The sequence below is a fragment of the Fonticula alba genome, scaffold supercont2.211 (genome assembly GCF_000388065.1).
Source record: "Fonticula alba strain ATCC 38817 mitochondrial scaffold supercont2.211, whole genome shotgun sequence".
In the NCBI taxonomy this organism is placed as follows: domain Eukaryota; order Rotosphaerida; family Fonticulaceae; genus Fonticula; species Fonticula alba.
This window is the reverse complement of record NW_009243181.1, coordinates 1-21,529: the sequence shown is the minus strand read 5'-3', so window position 1 is coordinate 21,529 and position 21,529 is coordinate 1. Positions and strand designations below refer to the sequence as shown.

At 28.7% G+C, this 21,529-nt stretch overlaps 5 protein-coding genes, 7 non-coding genes and 1 pseudogene across 13 annotated transcripts; 10 read left to right on the top strand and 3 right to left on the bottom strand.

Annotated features, from left to right (window-relative positions):
- Positions 1–6,041: 6,041 nt before the first annotated feature.
- On the bottom strand, positions 6,042–6,115 carry H696_09107. Its single transcript has one exon. It is a non-coding gene; the product is annotated as a tRNA-Arg (tRNA).
- Positions 6,116–7,788: 1,673 nt separating this feature from the next.
- Positions 7,789–7,860, bottom strand: H696_09106. The gene has a single exon. It is a non-coding gene; the product is annotated as a tRNA-Met (tRNA).
- Positions 7,861–7,862: 2 nt separating this feature from the next.
- Positions 7,863–7,947, bottom strand: H696_09105. Its single transcript has one exon. It is a non-coding gene; the product is annotated as a tRNA-Leu (tRNA).
- A 196-nt stretch (positions 7,948–8,143) lies between these two features.
- Positions 8,144–8,215, top strand: H696_09104. The gene has a single exon. It is a non-coding gene; the product is annotated as a tRNA-Lys (tRNA).
- A 2-nt stretch (positions 8,216–8,217) lies between these two features.
- H696_09103 lies at positions 8,218–8,300 on the top strand. Its single transcript has one exon. It is a non-coding gene; the product is annotated as a tRNA-Tyr (tRNA).
- A 256-nt stretch (positions 8,301–8,556) lies between these two features.
- H696_09102 lies at positions 8,557–8,628 on the top strand. The gene has a single exon. It is a non-coding gene; the product is annotated as a tRNA-Gln (tRNA).
- Positions 8,629–8,639: 11 nt separating this feature from the next.
- H696_09101 lies at positions 8,640–8,712 on the top strand. Its single transcript has one exon. It is a non-coding gene; the product is annotated as a tRNA-His (tRNA).
- Positions 8,713–8,745: 33 nt separating this feature from the next.
- H696_09004 (cytochrome c oxidase subunit 1) lies at positions 8,746–10,371 on the top strand (the record flags this gene model as incomplete). Its single annotated transcript has 1 exon — positions 8,746–10,371. One exon carries the CDS (start codon positions 8,746–8,748, stop codon positions 10,369–10,371), a length of 1,626 nt encoding a protein of 541 aa, XP_009498410.1.
- A 2,035-nt stretch (positions 10,372–12,406) lies between these two features.
- Positions 12,407–13,129, top strand: H696_09003 (cytochrome c oxidase subunit 2; the record flags this gene model as incomplete). The annotated part of the gene is made up of 1 exon: positions 12,407–13,129. One exon carries the CDS (start codon positions 12,407–12,409, stop codon positions 13,127–13,129), a length of 723 nt encoding a protein of 240 aa, XP_009498409.1.
- On the top strand, positions 13,119–14,288 carry H696_09002 (cytochrome b; the record flags this gene model as incomplete). The annotated part of the gene is made up of 1 exon: positions 13,119–14,288. The coding sequence occupies one exon, from the start codon at positions 13,119–13,121 to the stop codon at positions 14,286–14,288; it is 1,170 nt and encodes a 389-aa protein (XP_009498408.1).
- Positions 14,282–14,680, top strand: H696_09001 (ribosomal protein S12; the record flags this gene model as incomplete). Its single annotated transcript has 1 exon — positions 14,282–14,680. One exon carries the CDS (start codon positions 14,282–14,284, stop codon positions 14,678–14,680), a length of 399 nt encoding a protein of 132 aa, XP_009498407.1.
- Positions 14,681–17,000: 2,320 nt separating this feature from the next.
- H696_09100 lies at positions 17,001–17,057 on the top strand (annotated as a pseudogene). The gene has a single exon. The product of its transcript is annotated as a tRNA-OTHER (tRNA).
- An 828-nt stretch (positions 17,058–17,885) lies between these two features.
- Positions 17,886–20,702, top strand: H696_09000 (hypothetical protein; the record flags this gene model as incomplete). The annotated part of the gene is made up of 1 exon: positions 17,886–20,702. The coding sequence occupies one exon, from the start codon at positions 17,886–17,888 to the stop codon at positions 20,700–20,702; it is 2,817 nt and encodes a 938-aa protein (XP_009498406.1).
- Between the last annotated feature and the right edge of the window lie 827 nt (positions 20,703–21,529).

The window sequence follows — 21,529 nt, the reverse complement described above, 5'->3', positions numbered from 1 at the left end:
TAGAACACCATATAGAAAGGTATATTATATATAATATACCCATTGTACATACATTATAACAACAAACCATGAGAATACATCTCATAACAGGATAATAAACACAGAGCACTACTAAGCCCAGATACAGCTTAACTATACGAATAAAACAGCTGCTGATACACAAATAGAAACTATGCCAATAGTACTTAATAAAACATAACAAAAATTCTTATGTTAGCTATAGAGCTATTGTAGTAGACTAAGCAGTACATAACAGAGGAAAATCTCCATCAGGTTCAACATAAAAATAGCCCTATAGAATCTTACCACTGCCAACAGATTATAAATAATAGGTATAGACAGCCTGTTAGTCCGTACACTAACTGTACCAAACCACAAGCTACTATAATTAGATCACAGTATAAGTATACTATAACAGTAATTTATAATAAAATTACTGAAGTAACAGGAAAACATACATAACTGAATAAAAAATGTACTAAAACACCATAACAATACCTCTAGATCTAATACTAATATACCCAATAGATTAAATAAAAATTAAACCTTAAATTTTGTAAATACAAACAAGTATAAACCACAGTCAAAAATTATTTCCTATAATCAAATCTAAATTAAAAAGGCTAGAGACTACAATCAATACAACAGATACTTAAAATATAAAACTAATACATAACCAGCCCTTCTCTCAACATAGAGCCTCTAGAGGGTAATTTATACACAACTAAGATTACGATAAAACAATTAAATATAATCCCCATACTCCTATAAAGATTGTTACTTCACCATCTAAACCGTACATATTACAAACACCACAGCCTTAACTAGAATATATTAAACAAACTAGAAAAACCTACAAGTCTATAAATACTAATAAACAGCTAAAGAAAATACACACCTAAAAAGTATTAGAATAGAAGCTAAACTCTTACACCCTAGAGACCATAAATACCACCACAATAAAACAAATAATATATATTAAGATATAGAATATATATAATAACAACATAACTAATCACTACCATATAGTCTAACACACCAAAACTAAAAATTATAAGCTGAAACACAGAAACATCCAAAGCACGGAAAACACTAACACTCAGATAACACAGAGCACACAAACCTCAGTAAAAATGGAGAAGATAGCCATCAAATACACAGCTATAGAACCAGCACCTACCACACCAATATCCTATAAAAAAATCAAATATAACTTATATAGGGTGAATAAACCACACTAAATAAGGTGTACCATAAGCCCCAGAGAAACTAACCCGTCTGACAAGACCTTAGCAACCCTGACCTTAAGGATTAATAAATACATTAATTTTATATTTAGAATTTATTAGCGTTATATTTTGTATTAAAATTCTTGTATTTATTTTATGTTATTATTATTTGGTGTTTAATGAGATTTGAATATTATATATATATATGTATAATATACAATCTTAGACTAAAGCTGATGTTTATAAATTTATAATGAAAATTAAGTGTATGGCAATATTTACAGAGTTTAAAAAGGATCCTCTCTACTATACAGTGTCATTGACTCCAATTACAATCCCATTAACTATTTATATTATACAATTAATATATCTACCTTTTCATACTGCTAAAATGGTAGAGGACTTAGCATCATATTCTAAATGGAAATATATTCTTGTACTACTTATTTTAATAGGATATTTAACATATATTAAATATTTTCGTAAATACGTTTATTCTCCAGAAGAGGGGCCTGTAATATCTGCTAAGATGGCTTTAATAGTATTTTTTCATTTGGTAGGAAATAAGCATAGGGACGAATATTATAATAGATTCTTAAATTATATTGAAAAATGGCGTAAAGGTACCTATGTCATGAACTTATTTATATTTTATATAGGGGCTATACATCCAATGGTAAATCTTCTATTAATATTCTTATTTGTGATAGGGCAAATTAGCACGAGCTACATGCTAATTATTATCCCCATAAACTTTTGCCTTTGGGTTATCAGAATCTGGTATATTTCATTTGATACTTTTGTAGAAACTTATATCGGAATTTTAAAGAGTTTGATGCTTTATGATGAGGCTGAAATCAAACGAATAGCCATCAATGAGAGCAGTAAATTAATAGTAGTCAAGTTAACGAAAGAAGCTCATGAGGGTGGCGTTACTATGAACCAAGTGTCCGACCTTGTAGAAAAACTACTTATGCTCTATAAATTTAAAGGTTCACAATATTCAAACTCGTTTTTCGAGCAATTATTTTATGCTAGAGTTTTTATGTGGATATTCTTATGTTTTGTCCTGTTTACATAAAAAATGAAGGGGGACCTAATAAAGCACGTTTTTAATTTAAGAGGTGGTTTTCATTTAAAGAATGCAGTACTTAGTACTACTAGTACAAGCCTCCGAGATCAGGTCAGTGCCAGCTTAGGCCTAAGATCCTCGCACATTTTAGCAGTGTTAGAAACAAAAGAAGAAGAAAAATCCTTAATAATAGCAAATTACACTAGCACTCAACCTCTTGGAAAATCAAGCTTATTATTATCGATGAGGAACATTAATAACGATAATAAGGCTCAGCACATAGTACTCTCCAAAGAGCTAGTAAAAATAGATAATAAAGAATTAACGTTCTTATCCTCTAAAAATAATAATAAATTTTTAGAAATTAATGAGGAAAAAATTATTAATTACTTCAAGGAGCATGCATCCTCAATAATATTAGAGGATAAGGACATCCTTTTACTAATAAGTTTGTTTATATCGTATAAAAGAGGCGAACTTATTACTTCCGATCATGGCTCTGTAGCCTCATTGATTGAATTAAAAGTTTTTTTGGATAAAATTATTAATAAAGAATCAGCTTCTGCACAATATCCCCCATCTTATAATAAAGAGGATGAGGACAATATTTTTATTGATTAAAATTTATTATGATCTAACAAGAATTACTCAAAATTGTTAATATAGTTATTAATGGATAAGCCAGTACTTCTAATTTTGTAGAATCACTAAAAAACCCTATTGAAAATGGGGTTTCTTTATTTATAAAGTTTTTACAGGGTCTGGAAGAGTAGGTAAATACCTACGAATGGGTTCGAATCCTATTCTCTGATCGCTTTATAATGGGATATATGCTTATGGGTTAGGCTCCTCTTGGGTCGGCTTTGTTTATGATTAAAAAAATAAATATTAGAATGTTTTATATTGTCTTGTTTTGGTTGTTTTAATTTATAAGTTTTAGTGTTAAATCAGTAGTAGTTTAGTAATGCTTTAGTGTTTATTTAATTAATAGGGGGTATTATAAGTTTAGTGTTGTATTGGGCCTAATATAATAATGTTTATTGGCTATTATGGTAGTTTTAGTGTTGTTTTTGGCTTTGTGTCTATATTTCTTGTTGTTTTATTCTGTTAGTAGTATATTGAGTTTATTTATAATATACCTATTATTAGGTTATATTATGTATTAAAATACGGTTGGGCTTGTAACGAAGAACAAGTGGTTATTTTATATAATTCCTAGTATTGGTGACAAGCTGGTGTTCTACCAGGGTGAGTATGGCAATAACTTCTAAAGGTTAGAAGTTAGTAGCTGTATGGTTACATCTCTATAAAGGTTTGTTGGCTGAGGGTAATCTAAAGTACTTTATAATCTTAACTAAGCTCTGTTACTGTTAGAACTACTGGCTTATGAAATTCAGATTATAGTGTATGTATTTTCCAGTATAGTTAAATATATTTAGGTTTATATAAACTCAAGTGATTTAATTTGAGTGTATATAATATAGCATTACTGTAAATACCTTAAACCTTTCTTGAAAATATGAATATTAAATCTGGCTTTTATCGGTAAAAGAAATGATTTGTGTGAGTTAGAATCCTCTGGTGAAATATACTAATTTTAGTATTTTATGAATATGGTATTAGGATAGGTGCCTATAACACTGGTTTAGTGGGGGGGGTTTATGTGTTATAAATTAATAGGTGTAAACATTTCTGGTAGTATATATTATGTGATAGGCATCTTCACTGTAATCTATAGCTTAATTTATGCCTGTCTATTTTTATTTAGATATTTGTTCTGCAGGTAATCTGCCCATAATATATACGAGTATATTTCTATGCTGTTAATATATTATATTTTAGTATAAAACTTATAACTTATAGTGTTTTAGGTGTCTCTTATAAATATACTAGTGTAAGTTATAAAGTAAGTATATATTATGGGTTCTAGTTGATTCTTCCTTTTATATTATTGTAGCTTAGTTTAAATTAATTGAGGTGGGGTTTGTTATAGGGCTGTTTTGTTGGTTTGTGCGTATATTAAATATTATGTGCATGTTTTATGCATCTGTCCTGCTTAAGTAAAAATATCTTGGTTAGTATAAATCTAGTATTTATTATGTATTAGTAATGTACCTACTTTATACCTATGTTATAGGGGAGTTCTTGAATATTATATATAAGGGGTTAATAATGGGGGGTATTATATTATATTTAAATATGTTGTGTAGTTGTGATATTTATTTATATTATACAATTAATATATCTACCATTTCATACTGCTAAAATGGTAGGAGACTTACCTGTTTATTCTAAATGGAAATACATCTTTGTACTTATTATTTTAATAGGATATTTTATATACGTAAAATATTTACGAGTAAAGTTTAAACTCGGTACTGAAGGATTACCAATTACATCAAGGAATGCTATTGAAGTATTATTTCATCTAATAGGAAATTACTATAGGCTGGAATATTACAATAAATTTATAATGCATGTAAGATTAAGCCGAAGCAGCTCTAGCCTATTAAGTATACTGAAAATTATTACAGATATAACCCAACCTATTATAAACCTAATAGCATTAATATTATTCTTTTTAGGTTTAATATCTTCACAATATGTAATATTAATAGTACCTTTTAATTTGTCTATTTGGATTATTAGGATGGTAAGAATATCTTTTGAAAATTTTATAGAAAGCAAAATAAAAGCTTTAAAAGAATTACTAGTGTATGATGAACAAGAGCTCGAGCGTGTAGCAAAGGATCAAATTACTAAGGAAATAATTGTAGGGCTAACTAAATCGGCGATTGAAAGCGGCCTAAATTCAACTCATACCCCCCCAATTAGTTGAACAAGCACTAGCTCTTTACAGTATTAAACCTAGAGACACTTTATTAAAATATCAGGATATAATTATATATACAAGAATATTAGCATTCAGCTTTATTTCCTTAATTATAATTCTTTAAAAAACAAAATGAGAAAGAAACTTGTTATAGAATTCTTTAATTTAAAAGAAAATCTACAAATAAAATAATATAGTATAGTATACCCCTTAACTTTTTAAATAAAACTTATATAAAATTTTTATTTATACTATAACAATTGTTACAGTCACTAAAAGAATAACAACCAACTAATAACATAACCATAGAGCAAAACCAACTAAGTAACCTCTACGTACAAAGACATAGATAGAAAAATATACTTGAACAAAACAAAAGCTATCAGATAACAAACTCAGCAAATAACAAACTAAATCAACGAACTATGACAATTAAACCCAACAAGATAATAAACCCCCTACAAATTCAGATTCAACAAAAGAACAGATAGTAATATAACAACATAAACCATAAAAACAAACTTAAGAAAAGTACATCAACAGACAAAACAACCATAAAAACTATCATTTAATTAAATACCATTAGTTTTTATAAATGTATGATATCTTCTATAGTAAACATACAGCTAATAGATTTATACTCTTGTACACACCCCCTTATATAAAAAAAACCCAAATAATTATATAATCAAAATACACACCTAAAAATAGCTAAAATTAAAATATAAGAAATAACATAAAATAAAAAACAAAACACGAATTAAATAGCATTAAAGATCATAAAAGACCACCTAAACATCTACTAAATAATTAGTTTTAAAACATAAATGTACTAACTGTTAATATAACAATTAAAAATACAACGCAATTTATAATATACATAAAAGAACTATAAAATATATAAAAACGAGAATGATGGGACTCGAACCCATGACCTATAGCTAAGAGGGCTATCGCTCTATCCAGTTGAGCTACATTCTCTAAAACAAATATAATATTTGTTTTTATGTTTGTGAATAATCCCCTTGGGGATTATCCCTTATAGTTATTTACTCAGAATTATCTGTAACGATATTTAAATTGTTATCTATACTTTCTTTATGGCTATTTAAATATTCTTCACTGTTATTAATATATTTATAATCTTGCGTATCAAGCCTAATTTTATTTTGTTGAAATCTTAACAGGTGCTGGGGCTTGTTTTCCCCAATAATATTTTTATTCTCGTCTAATAAGAATGACTCGTAACTATAACCTGGCTTACTAGTTGCCTGACTAATAAGAGGCACAGTACCATTCTCATCTGTCCTATTCTCGTCCACTATTAAAAGATGCTTTGGGCATACCCCCAGATCAGAAAGCTGACTTTTATACTTGGGTATCTTATCCCAATCTAATTTTACAGCATGATAATACATTCTTGGGGAACTTACATTAAAAATATTAGAACTAAACCTACGAAACATCCCCCATATCCATCATAATAATACAAATATTCGCCCAAGCCAAGATTTTAAGGGCTATAGCAACATAGCCAACCAACCTAAAATAATTGTCATATAAAGAAATAGAACACTTTCCACTAGCAAACAAAAGCCACTTTTGTTTTAGCTGAGGAATGTCCTCCTCTCTAAACTCTAAGGTAAAAGCAAGAGAAGTCAATTTAAAATTCAACTTCTCAATGTCAATAAGAGCAACTTCCTCCTCTGGAGATGAGCCCAACACATAAACAAACAACAAGTCAGACATCATTTCCAAGTTAGTTAAAACAAACTTTTTAAATGAATATAAAAAACATTTAAAAATCCAAATAACAAACCCCACAGGCACTAATACTGACAAATAACCCAACGAACCCCCAAAATTAATAAAATTAAAAAAACAAACCAAAAAAACAAAAGGAAACAAAGCCAAAATTACCCTAAAAGCATAATAACCCGTCAGACCATGACCCCAAACCAAAGAAGACAGCAACCTAATAAAAAACCTAGAGAAAAACCTACCAGCTAAAAAAATAATCAGATTATAAGCCCCCAAATAAGCAGAAGGAAAAACAAACCCCCTCATACTAAAAAGACCTGGTTTAAAATACCCCAAAATCTTTATCAAACCATATACAACCAAAATAAAAATCACAATAATAACATAATAATAATACTTATTATTATAGTCCGATGAAACTTCAGATATATAAACTGGTTGTATTTTAGATATATAAATTATTCCAATTATATACATCAAAAATTTAACTATAAATAAAATAATAGATAAAATCGGGGCTATCATGTTTTCATATAAGGCTTTTAACTCCATTAAATCTAACCTATTATACATAAATATAAATCTAATAGTAAAATAACTAAATCTAAATTTTGATCCACAACTGAATTAATCACTAACAACCCACACTAGTGTCTCACTAGCTGGAACATACACAAATAAAATATTTTTCATAAAAAAAAATTTTATAATTAAAACAAACTATAATATAAATACTTAAAAAACAAATCTCATTTAAAAAAATGAAATATAAATTATATTGTGTGGCCTAAAAGCAATATTAAGAGATAGGTAATATCTGAGCATGTGTGTGTGCGAAAGATACATCCATAAACTATCATAGTGGTATGCTACGATCAAAAGATCGGGAGCATTGGGCTTAGTAGGAATCGAACCCACGTAGTATCCATCATGAGTGGAACGTTTTACCACTAAACTATAAGCCCAATACCCACTATTGGACTCGAACCAATACTTCATAAACTGAAAACAGATTTTAAGTCTGTCGTGTCTGCCAGTTCCACCAAGCGGGCTATTTTTTGAATAACAACATAACTAATAATTTCCTAACAGGGCAAGATACGACAATCTCTTCAGGATTAGGAAATTCCTACGTTATAGCCTAAATAAATGCTATTATATTAGAAGCTTAAATCTGTTCGACACTAGATCGTAAAGGAATAGTAAAATAAATTAGACTGAATGGGGGTTATTTAACTTTATAAATAAGAGTTTATAGCTCAGTGGTAGAGCAGCGGACTTTTAATCCGTTGGTCGCAGGTTCGAGTCCTGTTAAACTCATTGAGGGTGTGGCTGAGCGGTTTAAAGCAATAGACTGTAAATCTATCCACGAATGTGAGCATGGGTTCGAATCCCATCGCCCTCAAATAGATAATATATTAATAATCTTCCAGATAATATAGCCATTATATATTATATTTTATGCCACAAGTAGATTTATTAACTTTTTTTAATCTTTCTTTTATGTTTTGTGTATTTTTTACAATTAGTTATAACATGATATATTCATATTGTGTTAATATGGAAAAAGTATCATTAGTTAGAGAAGTTTTATCTAATTCTAATAAAAATTAACTAAATTTAAGAACTAATATTAACAAAATATAAGGAGGAAACTCCATTGAGGAATAGCCAAGTGGTAAGGCAATGGATTTTGATTTCATGACGCATGGGTTCGAATCCCATTTTCTCAAACTAAAATTATGCGGGCTTAGCTCAGTTGGTAGAGCACCAGATTGTGATTCTGTTGGTCATGGGTTCGAATCCTATAGTCCGCCATAAACAACCAATATACTATAAACAAATCATAAATGAATCAATTTGTTTCTAAATGGTTGTTCTCTACAAATCATAAGGATATAGGGGTGTTATACCTTATATTTGCATCTTTTGCAGGTATGATAGGTACAGGATTTTCTATTATTATCCGTATGGAATTGGGTGATACGGGTATTCAAATTTTGAATGGTGATCATCAATTGTATAATAACTTAGTGACAGCTCATGCTTTTCTAATGATTTTTTTTATGGTTATGCCAGCATTAATTGGTGGTTTTGGTAATTATATGGTTCCTATTTTAATTGGGGCTCCTGATATGGCTTTCCCTCGTTTAAATAATATTAGTTTTTGGGTATTGCCTCCTTCATTATTATTGTTAATTATATCTACTTTTTTAGAACAAGGGGTTGGTACAGGTTGGACATTATATCCTCCTTTATCTGGAATTCAGGCTCATAGTGGTGGTGCTGTAGACTTGGCTATATTTAGTTTACATTTATCTGGGGTAGGTTCTATTATGGGAGCTATTAATTTTATTACTACTATTTTCAACATGAGAGCTCCAGGATTAGGATTACATAAAATGTCGTTGTTCCCATGGGCTGTTTTAATTACTGCTTTTTTATTATTATTGTCATTGCCAGTATTAGCTGGGGGTATTACAATGTTATTAACAGATAGAAACTTTAATACTACTTTCTTTGAACCAGCAGGGGGAGGGGATCCTGTTCTATACCAGCATTTATTCTGGTTTTTTGGACACCCAGAGGTATATATTTTAATTATTCCTGGATTTGGAATAGTTAGTCATGTAGTTTCTACATTCAGTGGAAAAAATATTTTTGGATATTTAGGGATGGTATATGCTATGTTATCTATTGGATTCTTAGGGTTTATAGTATGGGCTCACCATATGTTTACAGTAGGGATGGATGTTGACACAAGAGCATATTTTACAGCTGCTACTATGATTATTGCAGTTCCTACAGGAATTAAAATATTTAGCTGGCTTGCTACATTATGGGGAGGAAGACTAAGATTCCAAACACCAATGCTATTTGCATTGGGGTTTATTTTTTTATTCACAATAGGGGGACTAACAGGAATAATGTTAGCTAACGGATCACTAGACGTGGCATTACATGACACATACTACGTAGTTGCACACTTCCACTATGTATTATCTATGGGGGCAGTATTTGCGCTATTTGCTGGATTCTATTACTGGTTCTACAAAATAACAGGTTACAGCTATAACGAAACACTAGGTAAAATACATTTCTGGACTATGTTCATTGGAGTTAACATTACATTCTTCCCAATGCACTTTCTAGGATTAGCTGGAATGCCTAGAAGAATACCAGACTATCCAGATGCATATTTCTTCTGGAACCATATTTCATCTGTTGGATCATTCATCTCACTATTTGCTAGCTTCCTATTCTTCTACACAGTATACAGCGCATACGTAAACGAAACACCAGGTAAAACATGGACAGAAAAAAACTACTTCTCTGGATACATACAAAAAATCAAATTACAATTCACATCTATTGAATGGACATTAGAAAGCCCAGCAAGCTTCCACAGCTTTAATCACAATATTCATACTTTAAGTAAAATTTATTCTGGGAGTGTGGAAAACAAAATATGCTAAAAACATTAGTAAATTTTATATTAGATAGTATAAACTATTCATGTTACTCATATATGTCTGACTATGTTCATGAATGGGTTAGAGTAGAATATAACAATACTCATAGTATAACTCCAAAACCTCTAAATCATAATATGGTAGGTCTAAAGTCACAGTACTTTCAATTATTAAATAAAGGAGATGGAATTTTTAGTTATTGCTCTACACAAACTAAAAATGATTTATTAAGAGACTACTCCCAAAACATGAAACGTGTAAATGAAAACAACACACCCATATTCAACCATACCCTACGCCTTCATGGTTATTATGGCTTTACACACACGATGTCTCAAGCACAATGTAACCTAAACAGCATATATGACCTAACAGAGTGGTGTATACATATAGACAACCTGTTAGACACAAAGCTACATAATGAATTAAACAACCTAATAGATACTTATGGAGAACAAGGCGCCCTAGAATATTATAAATTAAATCTAAAAGACCATTACACTAGCCTATGGACTTCACATATCTATAGTGAGATATACACTAAATTAGCTGAAAGAGAAAACAACCGATACCAGCATCTTTTGAACCTAGTCAGTAACTACAACTAAAAACACAAAATAATTAAGTTAACAGCCTTTGGCCAAATTAATATTAATTTTGCTATAATATTTCCATAGTATTTTACAGTAGGGCTAAATACAAGTATTTTACCCTAAGATTTTAGATAAATTAGGCCCTCTAATAAGATACTAACATTAATATTAATTGTATATAACTTAATTATCTACTAGGTTATAAAACCCTGATAATTTTACATAAAGTTACGGAATAATCGTCTATTCTCGGCCAACACTTGATCATGCCGTTCTAGTATGAACCAGATTTGGGTATCACTAATAATTAGTTTCAAGATGTATTAGCCCTCTAAATTTCTATAAATATCTGCAATATAAATTTAACCTAAGTTTTATCTAAAATAAAACTTATTAACTCAGGATATTAATGTTAGTATCTTATTAGAGGGCCTATAAAAAATACTGTATAAAGTACTTGAAAATTAATATCTATGTAGTTAGTTATAGAAAGAGACTGATTATAATCTCCTGCAGATATAAAATAAAAATTAATAGAGAATAGAACCTATATAATAATAAATTATCTCTAATTTATTAGTTATAGCACATACTAGATAAAGCCAGAAACTTACCAATCCTAAGCATGAAAGTAGAAGAATTATAATCTCAAATAAATAGCTACTAACCCAGGAAAATATTTAACAGAATGTTAAAAGTGCTTAAAATTACTGTTAAAAAAACCTTCTCAATTAACAAGAAGAATGAAGAACTATGATAACTTTACAATAAAGGTAAACATAGCCATAAAATTTCCCTGAAAGTAAACTATAAAAAGACCATAAAATCAATTTAAAATCCACTAGCATTTTCAATAGCTAGCAGAGTTTAAACCCAAATAATAAAATAAAAAACACTAGGAAACAAATGGTCTAATATTACAATGCTCAGTGATAGGAGATAAAATAAAAAAAAAAATCTAATACAGCTTTAAACCCAAATAATAAAATAAAAAACACTAGGAAACAAATGGTCTAATATTACAATGCTCAGTGATAGGAGATAAAATAAAAAAAAAAATCTAATACAGCACAATAACAAATATTAAATATAAACAAAGACGATACCATAAAAAAAATCCCTGATAGATTTTTTATTTATTAAATAAAAAACATTTAATAATTTTTTTTTTATCCAGGTCTAGGAAAGAGCAGGTTTTTACCTGCGAATGGGTTCGAATCCCCTTGCCTGGCGCATTTAAAATAAGTACAGAAGCTTAGAGAGAACAGAAAGAAAAAAGAAAAAGTTGAGTCTTAAGAGTTTTAGAGATTAATAATAATTTTTTATTTCTGGGTAGCTATGCAGCATAATTAGGTTATGCCTAATTAGCTACTATTTTTATAAAGATGATATACAATGTCTTACTATTAATTTGTATCCTACGTAAAAATATAAAAATTTATAAAATGATGAATTTAGATATAGCGTATCCTTTACAGTATGGTTTTCAAGATCCTGCTACACCTGTTATGCAAGGTATAATATCATTGCATGATCATATATTTTTTTATCTAATTGTTACAACTGTTTTTGTTACATGGATATTATCTGTTATTATATTTGAGTTTAAAGATGAGTTTTTTTCTCATAAGTATATTAGACATGGTACATTAATTGAGATTATTTGGACTGTGACTCCGGCGTTTATTTTGATTTCGATAGCTTTTCCTTCATTTAGATTGTTATATTTAATGGATGAGGTTATTGATCCGGCTGTTACAATTAAAGTGGTGGGTCATCAATGGTATTGGTCATATGAGTATTCAGATCATGCTTGGTCTATAGAGTTTGATAGTTATATGCTACCAACATCAGATTTAGAATTAGGTCAATTTAGATTACTTGAAGTAGATAATAGAATGGTTGTTCCTATGGACACTCATGTTAGATTAATAATAACATCTTCAGATGTTATTCATTCATGGGCTGTTCCAAGTTTAGGAATTAAGTTAGATGCGATTCCAGGAAGACTAAACCAAACTTCTATGATTATTAACAGAGAAGGAGTATTCTTTGGACAATGTAGTGAAATATGTGGAGTTCAACATGGGTTTATGCCTATCGTTGTGGAATCTGTAAAAATGGATAACTATATTTCTTGGGTTAATAATATGTTAGATGAAGCTTAGTAAAAGATTAAGTGGCTTGTCTCATTTGAGTTCGGCATTGGTTGAATCTTCTCTTCCGGCTAATATTTCTTATTTCTGGAATTTTGGTTCTATTTTAGGTATTTGCTTAGTTATTCAGATAGCATCAGGGGTTGTATTGGCTATGCATTATACTCCTCATGTAGATCTGGCTTTTATTAGTGTTGAGCATATTATGAGGGATGTTAATTTAGGTTGGTTAATTAGATACTCTCATGCTAATGGTGCATCATTCTTTTTTATGTTTGTTTATGTTCATATAGCTCGTGGATTATATTTTGGTTCTTATACTAAACCAAGAGTGTTTGTTTGGTCTATTGGAGTTATAATCTTCCTAATAATGATGGGTACAGCCTTTTTAGGATATGTATTACCTTGGGGACAAATGAGTTTCTGGGCTGCTACAGTTATAACAAACATGTTATCAGCTATCCCTTGGATAGGACAAGATTTTGTTCAATTTGTATGGGGAGGATTCTCTGTAGATAATGCTACATTAAATAGATTTTTTAGTCTTCATTATTTACTTCCTTTCTTATTAGCTGGACTTGTTATAATGCACATATTAGCACTTCATAAGCATGGATCTAATAACCCTATGGGATTTGAATCCCATATGGATAAAACTAGATTACATGACTTATTCACTGTAAAAGATATACATGGATTTATATTATTTTTCTTATTATTTTCATTCTTCGTATTCTTCTATCCTAATGTAATGGGACACCCTGATAACTATATCCCAGCAAACCCATTAGTAACTCCTGCTCATATAGTTCCAGAATGGTATTTCTTACCATTTTATGCTATATTACGTTCTATACCAAGTAAACTAGGAGGAGTAATAGCTATGATAGGGGCTATATTAATACTATTAGCATTACCTTTCTTACATACTGCATGGGTAAGATCTGCTACATTTAGACCAATACATAAATTTTTATTCTGGATATTTGTAGGTAACTTCTTAATCCTAGGATACTTAGGTGGAGCTCCAATGGAAGCACCATATACTATAGTCGGAGTATACTCGACTGTGTTCTACTTTAGCTATTTCTTAATCATAAACCCATTAGTAGGTATATTTGAAAATGTTATGATATTGCTGTTTTCTTTTAGAAAAAGAATTAAATGTTAACGTTTAATCAGTGTGTTAAGTTTAGGGTTAAAAAAAAAAAAAATGAGTCTAAGTCCCCATTGTTGAATAAATGTCCTCAAAGAAAGGGTATTTGTACATCTGTGTTTATAGCACATCCTAAAAAACCTAACTCAGCTAATAGAAAGGTGGCGACTGTTAGATTTACTACTGGTTTTTATGCTACAGCAGCTATTAAAGGTATTGGTCATAACTTACAGGAACATGGTTATGTTCTTATAAGGGGGGGCCGAATAAAAGACCTGCCTGGAGTTAATTATACGCTAGTTAGAGGGAAATTTGATCTTGCACCTGTTTTATCTAGAAAAAGAGGGAGATCTAAATATGGAAGAAGAGTCTTACTAAATGAAAGAAAAAAACAAAAGTATGTTTAAAAAATTCATAGAAAGTCTGCTATTAATAATCATAATCTCCGAAAGTTATACTCTTATTAATAGAATTAAAACAAAACCTATTATAGACTTAACTCAGGGTGATTTAACTATCATGTTCTCAGTACATGTCCCATTAGCTATTATAGTTACTATATGCCTTATACCCATTAGTATACTATACATCACTAAAACTACACATAAAATAAAAAATATTTCCTTTCTACTATTAAATATCTCTATAATAACACTTATAAGTGGGATTATATGGGGACAAGCTATATGGGGTAATTTTTTTATAGTAGATAAAAAAATATTAGATATAATACTTATTATATGCTACTATTACATAATAACATATAATAACAAACTAAACATTATAACAATCATCACAATAACAACACTTTATTATTTTATAAAAATATCAATAGGTGATATAAACTCAATACACCAAAATATAAAAACTAAATCAGAATTCTATAATTCTATCCCAAGCACATACGGAGACATGATCTTAAACAACATAACAATTGCCACAGCCCTTGGCACACTATACCTAATCACTACATAAATACCATAAATACTATGTACGGGTCATACGAGCATTATTTTACCTAGGCTTCTCCAAGGAATGACTTATTCACTACAATTATTAACTCTTTCTATAATTACTTTAAGTCCTTTATTTATAAAACAAAACATTAAAACATTAAGCAGCATCAGTATTTTAGGCCTATTAATAAATTTAATTTTCTATCATGATGAGTTAACAGATTTAAAAAAAGATAATTCAATCATTACGTTTTTTAATTTAATTTTTAATAATTTTGAGAGTATTTATTTATTATACTTTATAATTATAATAATATCTTTTATTGTAAGAACCCATTTAATTCAAGAATTAAATGATATTAATTCTACTAATTATAAAAAAGAGTTATTAATATTATTAATATTTATAATCACATATATAGGTATATTACAACCAATAGAATTATATTTATTTCCTTTAGAATTTGTATCGGAAGAAATAAATCAGCAATTAATAAACCCCATGATGATTTTTCATCCAATAATATTATATATTGCTTATTCATATATATTAGTATTATCATTAAGTTATCTGAGCTTATTAAAAGTAAGTTCAGTAAAAAGATTTTTTTATGAGCATAAGAGGTTTTTATCTCACATTGTTTATTTGTTAGGAACTTCATTGATGTTTAGTATTTTATGGAGCTGGGATATAAATACTTTGTCTTGGACTTGGGACCCTATAGAGGGCCTATTAATGTTTATATTTATATTGAGTGTATTAATTCTTCATTTTTTATATTTTTATCGTAATTTTAATAAGTTTATTAATATAAAAAATATTATATTCATAATATTTTGGATTTCTCCTATAATGTCTCTATTATTAGTTAGGACGGGTGTATTACAGTCCGTTCATAGTTTTTCAGAATCTGAGAATTATATTTTTTTAATATTTGTTTTATTAATGTTTATAATTTATATAATACAAGTATCATTTATGGAGTATAGATCATTTAATACTATAATGGCTAAATCCTTGTTGTTTTCTGTAACTATTCTTTTGTTTCTAATAACTTTAATTTTATTTTTAGTTCATGCATTACACCCCAATATGGTGGGTTTTAAGTTAGAACCTGAAGATTTTGAAAGTATAGTCCTGCTTCCATTATTAATATTTACATGTTTTATAATGCTTATAATACCCCTTTTAATAAATTCTATCAATAATATAAAGTATATATCTTATATAATAATATTATATATTTCTGTATACTATACATATAACCTTTCATATATAGTCTATACATCAGTAAGCACCATTATTATATCAAAGTTATTAAAATCTAAAAACTTTAGAATAATCCATGCTATGATTTTAGGAGGTTTACTATACATCACAATAGCATTATGTATAAAACATGAAGAAGAAATAGCTATAACAGTAGGACAATGTTTAGAATCAGAGGGCTATAAACTAATCCTATATAAATTACAAACATGTAAGCAAGAACCATATATTTACAATATAGCACAAATACTATACTACAATAACAAAAACACAGAAAACATACAACTAATAATACGAAACACAGAGAACATAAACATCAGCAAATCAAGAATATACAACTGCATATTAGGCCACAGCGACCACACAATTAAACTCATCATAAATAAAAACCAACAATTCCTAAACATTAAGCAATACTACACACCACACATTATAACAATCATAACAATCATAACACTATTCAAAACCATCAAAAAACAACATAATAATAATATAAATAAAGAGTTTATAGCTCAGTGGTAGAGCATATGGTCATTGGTTCGATTCCAATTAAACTCCTAGATGTATTAGATTTGGCTTTAGGTCTTATGGTGAGTTTTATTGTCTTATCATTTTGTATCTTTGTTTATTATTTTATATCTGTAGTTGTTTTTTATTGGCTGTTTGTGTGTGTGTTTGGTGTATTATCTGTTTTTAATTTTATGTTTAGTGGCTATGGTAAGTAGGTCTATTAGGGCTGTTTTATTTTTATATGGTTTTTGGTTTGGTTTTTAGGAGAGGGTGGTTGTTATGGTTATATTATCTGGTGTTTAGTGCTGTTAAATGTTATGAGTGTAGATGGTCAGGTATGTATTAACCCTGATTGAAAGTATGTGGTGGGTTTTATATACTACTTTGGTAATAGACTTGGGTTTTTGCATCTTCTGTGGCTAACTAAATTCGGTGGTTTTCTACGTGTTCAAACCTTTCATATGTTAGGGGGGCTATCTATTCCAGTGTTTGTTTCTTCTAGCTTGATGGGTACTATTTTTAGTTTATTATCATGTTCAGATTCGTTTTCATTCCTAGCATTTATTTTTGTAAATAAGTTTACTATTTGTATGGGGTCTGTTATAATATGATAATTATTGGTGTTTAGTGAGTTTTTATGTGTTTTTATTGTTTTATTTGTAGGTATTTATATAAAATTTTTATTGGTCGGTTCTTAATTTGTGTATGTTTTAGGTAGTTGGTGAACACTATGGGTTGTCTTGTTAATGAATAACGAGTATGTTTTTATTTACATAGTTGTATGTTATATTGGCTACTGTTAGCCAATTGTGATTTTTAAATTGTTTGGTGTTTGCTTGTGTTATTAATTATCTTATGTCTATTATTTAATTTTATATGAATGCAGCATTTGTAAATAGTCCTTTGTTGTCTTCTTTTGTGCCTCGTCATTTGAGGTTTCGTGCTAAGTTTATGAGAAAGTCATTTTATTCTAGGCTGGAGTTGTATAGGAAGATTTATGCGTTAAAGAGTGAAGACTTTAGGGTTAGTAATAAAGAATATACTACGGTGTTTAAGCCTAGGCGTATTAAGTATCATTATCAGTATTCTAGGGCTCCGCACCACAACTCTTTGAAGCTTAAATATTTTTATCCTGGTTTACTTCCTCCTAAATTTTCTTTGCATAAAGAGAATGGTTTGAAAAGTTTTTTAGTTTTGGATGCTAAGTTGTCTGTTCCAGCAGTTAATAAAAATTTTTTGTTTTTAAGAACTAAAGCTGTTGATTCATATGGTTCATTGTTGAAGTTAGTGAAAAACTTGATTATTGAGTTTCAACATTTTTTATTTGGTTTTAAAATAAGATCTAAAAAAAAAAATAAGAAGTCTATTAGGGCGATGTTGTATTTTTTTTATTTGAACAAGTATAAAAGAAGGCCAGTATTTTATTCTCGCTATAAAAAAATTTTTAGGAGTTTTTTTTTAAGAAGATTTATAAAGGCTAAGCGTTATAAGTTATTTAAAAATAAATATTTAAAGAGATTAAATTCAGTTAATTTTACGAATATTTATACAGTTTATAATAGGTTATTATCTATTAGAAAAAATTTAATTAATTCTTATTTTACTATTGACAGTGCCCGAGTTTTTGCTCAACTGACTAAGCCTATGTCTGTTTTATATAGGTTAGGTGCTAAATATCATAAGATTAAGCACTTTAATCCAGTTATTAGTAATTATATGTACTTTTTAAAAAAAAATCAATTTACTAATGTAATTAAAAAACGTTGGGTTATAATAACAAATAATTTTAAACGTCCACAGACTATTGACTTAAAGTTTGACTTAAATGAATATTTTACAGAAAGAGAAATAGATTATTGGTTTACTGGAGGAAAAAGAAAAAAAATAGTTAATGGTATTAGAAGGTTAATTCGTCTTATGAAATCTACAGGGAAGCGTAAGTCATTACCAAAAAGATTTAAAAAATATATGAAGCGTCATAGAGTGGTTAAAAGAAAAATATATTTACAGCTTCCTAATAGAGTTGCGAATTATTATGGGTTTTTAGAAAAAAGATTTTTAAATAGGGTTTATAAGATGGATATATCTAAAACTAGGTATAAAAGGTCATATGTCAATATATTTAGTAAATATTTGTTTATTAATAGGTTGGATGCTCAATTGTTTAATATGCATTTATCTGACACTATATACCATAGTAGACAATTAGTAAATAGAAAATTTTTAAATATAAATGATAGGCAAAGCTTTAGAAATGAAGTTTTAAGTGCTGGGGATATACTACAGTTTAATCTTCCTTGGGTTTATAATTTTGTATCGGATTATAAATTTTTTAAATTTTTTAGAAAAGTTAATTTATTAACTAATTTTTCTGCGGTGTATAAGCCCTCATTCTACGGATTAGATGTAATGCCAACAAAAACTGTATTTAACTTATCATTAATAAATGTTGTTAAAAAATTAGGTCGTAGGTATTCTAGAATATTAAGAAGGGTGTCTATGAGCAAGTATAGTGCTATGATTAAGGCTATAATGTTTAATATTAAATGGGCTTTAAAGCTACAAATAATTTCATTAAATTATTTAAGTAAATCATCATATAAGTTATTTAGAAAAGGTCAAGTTTCTGATCAATTATATAGTGAAGTATATAATAAAATGTTTATTTTAACAGAATCAATTTTTAGGTTAAAACCTAAAAATATTATTGGTATGTATAACAATTCATTAAAATTACCAGCTCTTTTAAATTTATTAAATTCGGGAGCTTCAGGCTTAAGGGCTGCTAGAAGATTATTGAGTGGAATTAAGTTTAGAAGGTATAAACGAAGACATCGTTCTAGGACTACACTTAATAAATTGTTATATAATAAAAGAAGAGGCAAAAGAAAAAGAATTTCATATAGATTACGTAGAATTACTACTAAAATAGTATTTCGAGATTTATATGCAAACATTAAAAAATATTTATCTATTGAATCTTTAAAGTCTGTTCGTTATAAATGGGCGCCTAGATATAACCGAAAATTTAAACAAAGATTAATGAGAAGAATTTACCAGCCTTCATTATTCAGTGTACCTACTAATACTTGTAGATTAGTAAATAAATCTATTTACTGGCATCTACTCCGTACTAGAGGATACATTATTAATGGGTGGTTTACTAATATAGTAGCTGAATTCCTATCAGCAATAACAAATTACTGTGAACTAGCTATAAATAAACAAGAAGTAGCTATTTTACCAAATATACTTAAAAACATAGAATTTCAAAAAGGATACATTGAATCTATTAGCAACAAATATCTAAAAGCTAAAGAATATAGAATTGTTAAGATACTAAACTCTATATTAAAATTACGCGTAAGAATCAAAAAACAGCATAGACGCAAATTAAAAGTAAGGCTTAAAAAGAGATACAAAATTCTAAGCCAGAAACAAAATAAGAATATTCTTAAAAAACCCCAAATAGATAAATATTTAACTATTAAAAACTTAAGAATTTATAAAAGTAACAACCCTAAAAACAAAACAAAACAAAATATCAACAGTTTAGCCAATCTTATGCCGCACTTTAAAAAAGATTACAAGGCTTTGTTAGGTCACCGTGTAGATTTGTCTGGGGAGGTCCCTAGCACAATCATTCCTTATAAAGAAGAACTAAATAGAGCGTATAAACCAAATCATGATTAAATATTATTTAAATATTATGTTTAAATACTTGGGACTTTATAATAAAGTAACTGAAGAGACTCAGGCTCATAAAGTTACTAAAATAATACAAATAGATCATACAACTAAAACTATAGAGATAGATCATACAACTAAAAAAAAAATGATAAAAATTTATGAGAAGTTACAGAGGCACATAATTCAAAAAAACAATAAAACATTAGAAGAGACAACAGTATTTGGAGAATTAGGAAACAACCCTGATAATATCTTAAACAAAAGTTGTCAGGATCTTACAAACTATTTAGGCTACCCCAGCTGGGAAGTTGAACTGACAAAAGAAGATAAAGAACTAGCTGAAAGGCTTATTAAAAACGGAACTCATAATTTTAAACTTATATTAAAAGAGTATGATGCAACGATGGACATATCAATGCTCAGAGCATGCTTAAAATACAATAGAGCTGAATTCTTTGAACAGGGCTCAAAACACCTAAACATAACACTTAACAAAATAAATGATCCTATACACTCAAATATTATAAACATGGTAGATATTAACAGATACACTGCATTCATTGCAAAACAAGCAATCAATGACAACCTAAACATTGACCTAATCGTACAAACATACATGAACACAATATCACTCACGTAATAACTAAAAAATCTACTACCAAAACAACTGAATATAAACTAAACAAAACAGCTCCCTGCTTTGTTTAATAGATACCATAAAAAAAATCCCTGATAGATTTTTTATTTATTAAATAAAAAACATTTAATAATTTTTTTTTTTTTTTCAGGTCTAGGAAAGAGCAGGTAAAACCTGTGAATGGGTTCGAGTC